This window comes from Bos grunniens, chromosome 6, assembly GCF_055505025.1.
Source record: "Bos grunniens cultivar Pamir isolate PY7600 chromosome 6, Bosgru_T2T1.0, whole genome shotgun sequence".
Lineage (NCBI taxonomy): Eukaryota > Metazoa > Chordata > Mammalia > Artiodactyla > Bovidae > Bos > Bos grunniens.
Window position 1 is genome coordinate 40816899 of NC_141170.1, and position 12804 is coordinate 40829702.

The 12804-nt window shown below is 37.0% G+C and overlaps 1 protein-coding gene across 11 annotated transcripts in view; it reads right to left on the reverse strand.

The window, feature by feature from the left end:
- ADGRL3 (adhesion G protein-coupled receptor L3) overlaps window positions 1–12804 on the reverse strand; it is a 949445-nt gene that overhangs the window by 557168 nt on the left and 379473 nt on the right. For 9 of the 11 annotated variants that reach the window (XM_086407651.1, XM_086407648.1, XM_086407649.1 and 6 more), the window contains one exon: window positions 4841–5044. The exons of the other annotated variants lie outside the window; for them this stretch is intronic. In XM_086407651.1, the coding sequence (XP_086263777.1) occupies window positions 4841–5044 (204 nt within the window). The remainder of the gene's footprint in view (window positions 1–4840; window positions 5045–12804) is intronic. 11 annotated transcript variants of the gene reach the window in all.

The following is a 12804-nucleotide window of genomic DNA, read 5'->3' on the forward strand; positions in this document are numbered from 1 at the left end:
GTTACCTCTTAATCTGCATACAGGTTTTTTAGGAGATAGGTAAGGTGGTCTGGTACCATTTCTTTAAAAATTAATAGTATCTTTCTTTTTCTACCGCTATACTTGGTTAACTACTATTTGGCTGTCAGATCCCAGGTTAAATGTCATGTTTCTTCACAAGCATCTCTTCCAATCTTCCAAAACTGAGTTGATACTCTCCTTATGTGTACCATAGGACTTTATACTCACTTTTGTAATAGGGTCTCTGTAGTTCCTCTTTGCTACAAAACTGCTTCTATGTGGCCCTACATCCTAAGATGGCCAGGGACATGAATAATTAAATCAGGGGTTTAATCAGGCCTAACCAATGAAGATTAAATATTATTTTTGGAAATTCAAACTAAAAGGTAAGACAAGTGCTAGTTGGTGCTTAGTGCTATTGCTAAGGGCAGTGGTGTACAATTCAGGAAGGCAGTCATTTACAATGTTAATGAGCAAAGAAAGCTGTCAGAAAGCTAGAGAAGAATCAAAGAGGAACTAGGCCCATTGGGGGGAAAAAAAAAATTCCCTGGTATCATTTACTGATCACCAAGGTCCAGTGCTTAATAGTCCTTAGATTTCCATAGGAATTATGTTTTTTTTTTTTAAATTAATGGCTGTGCTCCATCTTCATTTTGCTCTTGAACTTTCTCTACTTGACTTCCCTGGTGGCTAAGATGGTAAATAAAGCAACTGTCTACAATGTGGGAGACCCGGGTTCAATCACTGGGTTGGGAAGATCTCCTGGAGAAGGAAATGGCAACCCACTCCAGTATTCTTGCCTGGAGAATCCCATGGACAGAGGAGCCTGGTGGGCTACAGTCCATGGGGTCACAAAGAGTCAGACACGACTGAGTGACTTCACTTTCACTTTCTCTACTTGCAGCAAGCAAGCTCTTGGGCTACTCTTAGTTGCATTGTGAGGGCTTCTCATTGTGGTGGCTTCTCATTGTGGTGGCTTCTCTCCTGCAGCTCAAGGGTTCTGGCCCATGTGTTCAATTGTCATGGCATGTGTGCTTAGTTGCTTCGCAGCGTGTGGGATCTTCCCTGACCCAGGATCAAACCAGTGTTCCCTTCATTGCATAACCACTGGACCACCAGGGAAGTCAGAATTATGAATTCTTAAAACACTGCTCCTACAGGTATCACCTACCATCAAATACACACACACACATACAAAGGCATAAGTTAATCACTACTTTACAAACAAAGCTCTTGGCTCTTTGGGTGCAAGGAAAAGACATCCTCTAGCAAACTTTTGTCACAATGTATTATTTTTATCTCCCAGTACCATTAAAGTTTGTTAGTTCTCCATCTCTGCCTTCCTGCCACTTTAGAGCAAGGCCCAGCATGCATCTATGAACAATCAAAAGAGGAAAACATAATGAAGGTAAGAATGAATAAAGGAATTACCAGTATTCAGACTAATTTAATTGGATAAGGAAATGGCAACCCACTCTAGTGTTCTTGCCTGGAGAATCCCAGGGATGGCACAGCCTGGTGGGCTGCCGTCTAGGGGGTTGCACAGAGTCAGATACAACTGAACTGACTTAGGAGCAACAACAGCAGACTAATTTAAAGACTGACTTGTGTAAAGCAATTAAAAAAAATCAAATAGAGCTTAATTAGCGTGAAAGAATTCTCATCTATAAACATAAAAAGATGGAAGAAGGAACAGGAGAAAATGGAAAAAAAAAATAGTAACGGCAGAGGTGGATGTGATTCCTCAAGAGACTGAGAGACTACACAAGCCACTTGTAAAAGCATTTTGACTCCCGCAAAAGGTAAGCTTAAAAATGATCACAGACTTCTAGAGCTTTTATGACCTGTCAGGATTGAAATGCTTCAGGTATACTCCGAGAGAACACCTGTATGAACCCTGCACACTATACATGTGGCTTGCAGGAGGCTTATTTGTAGATCATCTCAATGAACTTTTTATGCATCTGCATGAAAATCACAATTAAAGCAAGGAAAATGCTGATAAAAAACACATTAACATTCCTTTAGCTTCAAGGAAAAGTCTTGATATCTAGTCATTAAGCATGCAATCTGCCCTCAGACATCCTTCTGCCTTAATATGCTAAAGAGAAAAATGTCTTCTGAGAACAATATTTTTTAATTCTTTATGCTTTGCTGCTCTACTGTGAAGTCCTAATTCCTGTGAATCCAAACACTCGTTAACTCTCAAGAACTGCTATTAGCTATCTGGAATCGAATATAAAGGGGGAAAAAAGGGCAAAGTTTAATTTCAAACAAATAAAAGGGTTTTTGTTATGTTGTGAAGGCTGTGTTTGTTGGGTTTCTATTTGCTCTTTTGGCTATCTACAGAACAAACAGAGGTTAACTTTTTTTAACGTAATATCAATTTTGTATTCCAATCAAAGACTGCATTAATATCAAGCTTTACTATTTATATTTTTCTGAGTTTTCTGTATCTTAAAATATCTTGTTTCTATAACAGACTGTTGTTTCTCTTTTAGAAAGGCAGGTAGAAGAAGGGAGGAAGCTGGAGTTCATTGACATTTTCCAGTTTGAATTCTTTCATGTCTTTTCAGTTTGAAGAGCTCAAAGTAATGTGATATCTCTTATTTTAATTTCATATTTAATACCAGTTCATGTGTTCTAGCTGTATGTACTATTTTCCATATCAATAAAGATTATGCCCCTGTAATATTTACTTCATCTTCTTTATTCTTTCTATAGAGAGCTTTCAAAGATGACCTTTAGTTGCTCTCTGACTGATAAAATTACTTTTGCACAAAAGTGACTTTCAGAAAGTATTACCTCATCATAGCAGATTAACATAATAACCTAGGCTCCTTTTAAATCACATGATATTTACCTAAGTGTTCATTTATAAGATCAAGTAAAGGTTTCCTGATACCCTCATTTTTGTCTTTGCCCAAAATAGAATATAATTCAATTTTCCTATTTGTAAATAGATAGAAAAATGTGACTTAATCCCCTTACTACAATGTAACCTGACACACACATGGCAAAAAGTAAAAGCTAGTAATACAGAAAAATCTTATTAAGCTGTAAAAGCTGGGGAACGTATAAATTCAGCCAACATATTAGTAAAAGTACTATAGGAAAAAACGTGTGCTAATTGACTGCTATTTTGAATTGCCAGCAGGTGTTTGTGTGTGTTTCTGTGTTTATGTTACAGTTGCTGATTTAAACATTTATAACATCTACTCAAAAAGTAAAATTCATTTCTAGATTTCTTCTTCACTAGTACTAGAAATTGTGATGAACACATATGTAGTTGAGCAAATTAAAAAAAACATTAATGTTGTGTTACTCTTTCATAATATAAATCAAAAGCCAATGTCATGATGAAAACTTTCTGATTGCTAAAGCACATTTTGTGAAAAATATAACTGTACTCAATTTAGAGAATTTCAGATTTAAAATGATAATACAAAACAGAAAAGAAAAAAAATGAATTCTTAAAGAATATTTATTATATCTTTTCCATGATTTTTCTAAACACTCTGGAGTCAATTCTATGTGCTTCTGTAGAAATACATGCACTTACCTCCCAGCAATGACCCCCAATCATCGCTATCAGGGGAGTAGTGCTAATCCGAATTGAAAGACTCTAGGCCACTGATTAAAATATGTGATTGAGTGGAAGGAGCCACTGTGAGTGCCAACATCACCACACACTTACTCTACATGGCTGAAGTAATTGAAGAATTAGGTTTAAATATCACAGGTCTCTTAAATCTCAAATTGATAAAAAGGTGTTGAATAACCCTTTGTCGCTGAACTAAAATACAGTATTCCAACATATTTTACCAGAGAGTTCTGTAATGGTGCTCAGAAGATAAGCTCAGTTAATATAGCGGCATTTCAGATTCCTTAGACAGTATTTTCCTGTATTATTAAATTATGGTGTAGGAGATGTGTGTTTTGGGATAAAGCTTGATACTCATGGTTCCACCTGCCAAATGTTTCTCAACCTTTTTCATGTTGCAGACACAAAGAAAATTATAAATAAAGTATATAAATAGTGTATAATAAGCACATAATATTTGTATATATTATTTCATATTATATTATACATATTATGTTCCCTGAGGGAAATTAGAGAGATAAGACAGTCTTCATAAAGTCTGATGAGTGAAAAGAAAAAAACTCTATTGCCTAAATATTATGTAAAGATTATATATATATATATATATATATGAAGTACTGAGGAAAAGAATAAAACTGGGTTTTCTAAAAATATTATATAACTTTCCTCATTGGAACTTCAAAGGCTGGGTGTCTCACACTGTACTTGCCAACTGAAGAGACAATAATAAAAAGAAAGCACTTTCCAACATTTCCATTAAAAAATTTGGTTACTTCTGCAACCATCACTTTCCTATCAGGATGTATTCTTTAAATGACTACACACAATTCCTAATCAAGATGTTTTCACCATAATTTCAAAACTCTTTCCAGTTTCCATTGATGGGAATATATTTTCAAACAGATGATCGGAAATGTTAAAATGTGTCTTTTACAACCATTCAAATTTACAACCGTTGACATGGTCACTAAGAGTAATTTTAAACTTCCAGTGAAAATATTTCAAACCGAATCGGAAATTTAAAGTCAAACATTTTGAAACAGCGATGAGGTTCTAATGTAGAACAAGCATGCATTGTTCAACAACATGTCAGTGTCTCACTGGGTGTAAACATCAGCCACATGAGTGAATGCAGAGATCTATGAGAAGACACGTTTTGGGCACTGCCTGGGGCCGAGCCTCCCAGGGGCCCCTACCCAGCCACCCCCAGCCCTCTCTCCCCACCGCTGGCCGCACCTTGGGCTGAGATCTGAGCTCCATGGGCACCTGGACCACGAACTCCTCTGGTAGCTCCACGGGGCCCTGGTCCGCGATGAGCAGTGGCGCGCTCCGCAGCTGGCTGCTGAAGGAGATGTCTGGGAGGTAGAGCGCCTCCTGGGCCGCGCTCAGCATGTCGCAGTGGAGAAGCAAGGGCTGGATGTCGCTCACTGTGTTTGCCACCTGCGGGGACCGCAGGGCGCACCATCAGACTCCGCTTAGCTCAGGCCAGCCTCAGAGGAGCCCTACTGGGGCTATTCCCAAGGCTGCTCTCTGCTGAGGGCCCTAGGCCGTGGACTCCACCACCCCAGGCCCCACAGGCAACCCTGGAGCTAAGGAGCTCACATCTCCTGGTTGCTAGTGTGATATGGACTGTGTACCTCTGTCCTAGTTAATCATGATCTTAAGTAAGCCAAAAACCTCATCCTAACTCCTAACAACCATTAGAAAATTAACTATAATTATGGAAAGAAAAAGCTGCCTGAAAAAAATATAATGATTATATTTGTTATAGATTCACAGCATTCTGTTCTAATTTATGGGCACTCATGTTTGTGTCAATGAAAATATTGGTTATTGAATTAAATATTTACACACAAAAAGCTTGATATAATAATGGGTGAAAAACTTTCAGAAAGTTTTTTATTAATTTTGTTTGTGGAATTGTTACATGGATTGTTTTATATTTATTTATATGTTTCAGGTTATTTAACATTTTTGGAAGGATGCTGTACTAAGGTTTGTGATGGACATTAGGATGAAAAATATATACATACATTTTTGCCATATATATACACAGTGATTTTACTGACAAATGGTACATATTACATAAATGGATAAATATGGAAGACCAAGACAATAATGAAAAAATAAAATTACACACACGATTATTTTTTAATATTCACAGAACAGTCATACATTTTATGCTATGAAAAACAGAACGGTTTAAGTACAGGACTTCTTTTTTGTGTGTGTGAATTGCTACAGATACACTTTTCTATACTAATTGCAACTAGTGTAATAAATAGGAGTGATAATGATAATGTTCCTGCTAACAGAAAGAAAAAGACTTTACAAGGAAAACAATTTTGCATTACACAATTATTTTAACATAACATGCATATTAAAAACATGATAAGGATTCTATATGGCTACCATTCAACAGTCAGGAGAGAAACTAAGAAATCCGATAAAGTAAGAGAATTTTATAATCATCTTTCTAATACTAGAAGCTTATACAGTAGTGCTACAACTTCTTGGTGTCTAAAGTATTTGAAAATTAAGAGTGAAAAACACATTCTCCTCCAAATCATGACAAATGATATAGCTCTTATAAAAAGCAAAAATGATATTAAGAAATTTGTCCACAATGACAAAGTTTAAAATATATCTTTAAGGCACCACCCTAAAACAAATTTTTATTTAAACTCATTATAATGTATGTACACTAAAATATCTAGCCAAAAGTTAATCTGAATGCTATTTTGACAGTTTGTGTGAATGAAAAGGTATCAAAAGAAGTAACAAGTTTTAAGGCCAAATACAGCTGTGACAAAAATGAAAATATCTAAAAAATCACCTCCAGTGACATCTTTTCCAATCTTTCAACTTCCAAAATATCATTCTCCTTATACCCAAGTTGACAATGTGACTATTTTTTAGATTATTTTTACATGAACATGTGTGTGCTCAATCGCTCAATCATGTCTGATTCTTTGAACATGTGCATGCTCAATCGCTCAATCATGTCTGATTCTTTGTGATCCTGTGGACTGTAACCCACCAGGCTCCACTGTCCATGGGATTTCCCAGGCAAGAACACTGGAGTGGGTTGCCATTTCCTTCTCCAGGGGATCTTTCTGACCCAGGGATTAAATCCATGTCTCCTGTACTGGGGGTAAATTCTTTACTGCTGAGCCACCAGGGAAGGCCACATGAACATATACACAGGTATATTTTCCCTAAAATATCTATGGTCTATGGAAGGAATTAGGAAAAGATTATGAAGCTATTATGTATCCTTCAAGCTTCAGTTATAATAAAGTTGAGAGATTTCACCCTCAGCCAAATTAACAAGAAGATCTGGAGTGATGGAGCATGCGTTTACTTGTTCATTCATTCAACAAATATGTTTCGAGTTGCAATTATATGTCAAGTCCTTTTCTAGGTACTGGAGATTTTAGTGAAAAAGAGAGATTACATACCTACTTTAATGAATCACCCATTCTTGTATGGAAGACAGAGAACATGCAAATACATAAGTAATTTTAATATCATATAGATATGAGTAATCCACAGAAAGTTTAAATAGAATAATAAATGCTACTATGTTTAGATTTTTACAGATTTACATATGGAAGCAAAATTAGAAGTTGCTAGTCATAAAAAGTCAGGAGTAAAGAGCATTCCGAAGGCCTCAATCTGGAATCGCCTTGGGCTGATCAAGAATTATCACAATGGCCAATGAATCTGTACAGGACTGGGATAAGAATGTTCTGGGCTGAGATCAGAGAGGTGAGCAACAGCCAGATCATTGGCATTGTAAACCAGGTTAAGGAGTTTAGTTTGGGAACAACCAGCCACTTGGTTAGGATACTGAATAGAGCTTCTAGGGAAAAAAGGACTAGGGCAGGAAAGGGAAAAAGACATAAGAACGGAACTAGAGATCAATTATTTCAGGAAAGGTAAAACGCTAGAGTAGGCAGAAAACTGTGATTGAAAACGCATGTGGAATGGACTCACTATCAGTTGAAAAATATGAGTTTCTGCATTAAATGAAAGAATCTCACCTTAAACAAGAAATAAGAGTGCTTAAACTACTAGAAAGCAAGGTCTGTGGACCTACAAAGAATAGGTCTGGATCAGATGATAAAATTATTTCATGTGGTAAGATGGAGAAGCACAAAAATACTGTGAATTTAAATAGATTTTGACTCTTAAATTGAAGGAGACTAGACTGCAAGGTGTTCCATGAAGTCGGGGTATCTTGTGTGAATAGATCAAACTAATCTTTAAACTGACCATCTCTACAAAGGAATCTGAGTCACCGACCACTAGCAGCAAAAGTGGAGGGGCTGTAACACGGCCCACATGGATGAAGTCTGTTCAGTTCGGTTCAGTCACTCAGTCATGTCAGACTCTTTGCGACCCAATGCACCGCAGCACACCAGTCCTCCCTGTTCATCACCAACTCCCGGAGACCACCCAAACCCATGACCAATGAGTCAGTGATGCCATCCAACCATCTCATCCTCTGTCGTCCCCTTCTCCTGACCTCAATCTTTCCAGGTATCAAGATCTTTTCAAATGAGGCAGCTATTCGCATCAGGTGGCCAAAGTATTGGAGTTTCACCTTCAACATTAGTCCTTCCAATGAACACCCAGGACTGATCTCTTTTAGGATGGACTGGTTGGATCTCCTTGCTGTCCAAGGGACTCTCAGGAGTCTTGTCCAACACCACAGTTCAAAAGCATCCATTCATCAGCACTCAGCTTTCTTTGGAGTCCAACATTCACAATGAAACATGATTACTGGAAAAACCATAGCTTTGAGTAGATGGACCTTTGTTGACAAAGTAATGCCTCTGCTTTTTAATATTCTGTCTATGCTGGTTATAACTTTCCTTTCAAGGAGTAAGAGACTTTTAATTTCATGGCTGCAGTCACCATCTACAGTGATTTTGGAGCCCCCAAAATAAAGTCTGTCACTGTTTCCACCGTTTCCACATCTATTTGCCATGAAGTGATGGGATCAGATGCCATGACCTTAGTTTTCTGAATGTTGAGCATTAAGCCAACTTTTTCACTCTCCTCTTTCACTTCCATCCAGAGGCTTTTTAGTTCCTCTTCACTTTCTGCCATAAGGGTGGTGTCATCTGCATATCTGAGGTTATTGATATTTCTCCCGGCAATCTTGATTCCAGCTTGTGCTTCCTCTAGCCCAGTGTTTCTCATGATGTACTCTGCGTATAAGTTAAATAAGCAGGGTGACAATATACAGCCTTGACGTACTCCTTTTCCTATTTGGAACCAGTCTGTTGTTCCATGACAGTTCTAACTGTTGCTTCCTGACCTTCATATAGGTTTCTCAAGAGGCAGGTCAGATGGTCTGGAATTCCCATCTCCTTCAGAATTTTCCACAGTTTATTGTGATCCACACAGTCAAAGGTTTGGCATAGTCAATAAAGCAGAAATAGATGTTTTTCTGGAACTCTCTTGCTTTTTCCAGTGGATGTTGGCAATTTGATCTCTGGTTCTTTTGCCTTTTCTAAAACCAGCTTGAACATCTGGAAGTTCACGGTTCACGTATTGCAGAAGCCTGGCTTGGAGAATTTTGAGCATTACTTTACTAGTGTGTGAGATGAGTGCAATTGTGTGGTACTTTGAGCATTCTTTGGCATTTCCTTTCTTTGGGATTGGAATGAAAACTGACCTTTTCCAATCCTGTGGCCACTGCTGAGTTTTTCAAATTTGCTGGTATATTGAGTGCAGCACTTTCACAGCATCATCTTTTAGGATTTGGAATAGCTCAACTGAAATTCCATCACCTCTACTAGCTTTGTTCGTAGTGATGCTTTAAGGCCCACTTGACTTCACATTCCAGGATGTCCGGCTCTAGATGAATGATCATACCATGGTGATTATCTGGCTTGTGAAGATCTTTTTTGTTCAGTTCTTCTGTGTATTCTTTCCACCTCTTCTTAATATCTTCTGCTTCTGTTAGGTCTCTACCATTTCTTTCCTTTATTGAGCCCATCTTTGCATGAAATGTTCCCTTGGTATCTCTAATATTCTTAGAACAGAGCTAAAATCTTAAGTTTTGTTTTAAAAAAAATAGTGTATATGTTACCCCCTAAGTTATTATATAAATTCTGGGGAAATATTTGAGTTATAAATATAAATCAAATTTTTCTTCCTGAAGCTATTATAAAACTAAGTCTTCAAGATAAATATTGCAGTTATATGTCTGGCATTCCATTAAAAATATGCAATCTCAAGTCTGAAAAGAACCATTCAACTCACACAATAGATAATAACTCTAAGATTATGTCTGCTAAAAATCACTAAGTTTCATATGAGGAAACTGTGACTACAAATTCACTCTGTTCTTGAGCCACCCACCCAATTACATATGAAGAAGCAAGTCCTTCTTCATGTTGAGAAACATGTGATATCTGTACTATGGCATTCTCTACCCACTTGTCTAAATTCAGTGCAAATAGGCTATGTGTAAAACACATTAATCTAGTTCTAGAAGACACCTGTCTTCAAATATTTGTCTTTTTATTTACAAGATTTAAGCAAATACAATATCGTTTTCCTTAAATCAAACTTTACTTCTTTCCTTTTCTTCTTTTATTTCTACTTCATTCTTCTATTAACATGTGCTGCTCTGATGGTTTATTTCTAATTAAAATCACAGGTCTACAAAATAAGGTGATTCTCAACAGGTTATTAAAATGCTTTGGGAGAAGCCTCTAAGAGCTGGTTAAGGGATTTTGATTTGAGTTTCTCTTCTAATAACTATGTGAAATGTCATTACATCATTAGATTGACAGTTCCAAGTTTATTTGTGCATCTTAGAATTAATGATATTACTATGTATGATTCGAAGAGTTGCTATGAGTAGTCACTGAGCTTTTGTGTGAAAAAGTGTTCAACTAATGGCAACATGCTACATAAATGCTACAAATTATATTGAAATGCTTGTTATCAAAAAATGACTGAGTGAAACAAAATACCTAATCCAGTTTAGTGCCATATCTATATCTATCTATCTAGCCATAGAGAAAGGGTAGAAGAGGAGGGAGGAAGCAGGAAGGAAAGGGAGGAGAGAGAGAGAGATGACTGCTATTATTTCTTTGCTTTTAAGTAACTGTCATTTCCCATTTTTTGTGTTTCTTTACGCATACCTGAAAGACTCTACCTTCCTGCCATCACCTTCATCTTGGCTGTATTAATAAATTACTTCTTTCCTGATTTCTCCCTAAAGTAAGTATGACAGCTGCAAAATTGCTTTATAGGCTGGGTACAATTGCACTCATTTTGTATGCTAGTAAGGTTATTCTCAAAATCCTTCAAGCTAGGCTTCAGCACTATGTGAACTGAGAACTTCCAGATGTACAAACTGGATTTAGAAAAGGCAGAGGAACCGGAGATCAAATTGCCAACATTTCTTGGGCAATAGACAAAGCAAGCAAATTCCAGAAAAACATCTACTTCAGCTTCATTGACTATGCTACAGCCACTGACTGTGTGGATCACAACAAACTGGAAAATTCTTAAAAAGATAAGAATATGAGACCTTACCTGCCTGCTCACCTTACCTGCTACCTGAGAAATCTGTATGCAGGTCAAGAAGCAAAAGCTGGAACCTTAATGGAATAACAGACTGATTCAAAATTGGGAAAGGAATAAGAAAAGGCTTTAGTGTCACCCTGTTTATTTAACTTATATTTAGGGTACATCATGCAAAATGCCAGGCTGAATGAATCAAAAGCTATAATCAAGACTGTCAGGAGAACTAGTCACAAACTCCAATATGCAGATGATACCAGTCTAATGGCAGAGAGTGAAAAAGCTGCCTTAAAACTCAACATGCAAAAAACTATGATCATGGCATCCAGTTCCATCACTTTATGACAAATGGATGGGGAAGAAGTGGAAGCTGTAACAGATTTTATTTCCTTGGGCTCCAAAATGATTGTGAATGGTGAGTGCAGCCATGAAATTAAATGACACCTGCTCCCTGGAAGGAAAGCTATAACAAACCTAAAAAGTAAAGACATTACCTTGCTGACAAAGGTCCATATAGTTAAAGTTATGATTTTTCCAGTAGTGATGTATGGATATAAGACTCGGACCATAAGGAAGGCTTAGCACCAAAGAATTGACGATTTCAAGTGGTGGTGCTGGAGAGTCCCTTGACTCTTGAGAGTTCTTGGATTGTAAAGAAATCAAACCAGTCAATCCTAAAGGAAATCAACCCTGAATATTCATTGGAAGGACTGATGTTGTAGCTGAAGCTCCGATACTTTGGCCACCTGATGTGAAGAACTGACTCATTGGAGACCCTGATGTTGAGAAAGATTGAAGGCAAAAGGAGAAGAGGGCAGCAGAGGATGAAATGGTTAGACATCTTCACTGAGTGAAGGGACATGAATCTGAGCAAACTCTGGGAGATGGTGAAGGACAGGAAAGCCTGTGGTGCTGCTGTCCACAGGGTGGCAAAGAGCCAGATACGACTTAGCAATTTAACAACAACAAAGTAATCTCTAACAATTGTCAAAAATGTTCCACTTCTACCTGACTAAGGTAGAAAATACCAGGTAGAAACTACATCATGGGAGTTCTAATACAGAGAAAACTCTGATTTAATTCTGGGTCTTAGAAGAAATGACTCAGAAGTGATGACTTTTCTACCTGTATATGACGAAGCAACCTTTAGAGTATATGCATATATTATTTAACTCAACAGATTCTTCTAATGCTTGTCTTATGTAGTGTTCATATGCTCTATGTGTTCATGCATCTTTCCTTGCAAACTGAGTTTCTTGCTCTTTTCTAAAACAGAACTTGTTACAGGAAAATAAACACTTTTAAATGTTTTAAACTTTCATCAAAAGACTGAACTTTCAAGTTCTGAAAGCAATATAAGACATCCTGAGACTAGTGGAAAAAGCAAACACCTGTTATGAATAAAGCTAAAGGGAAATTAAATTCCCAGTGTTAAAAAACAAAAGAAACAACATTAAAAGATTATTTTTAATTGTCTTTCAACCATGATATCTTCTATGTTCTAAAAATAAAAGAAAAATTGTGGCTCACTGTGGTTGCTTATACTGAAATACTGCAATAGAAATATCTCAAATATTTGTTAAAATGAATAAGCAGAGAATAAAATTCTGGTACTGATACAAATTTGAAAAAAAAATCAGCTCTTG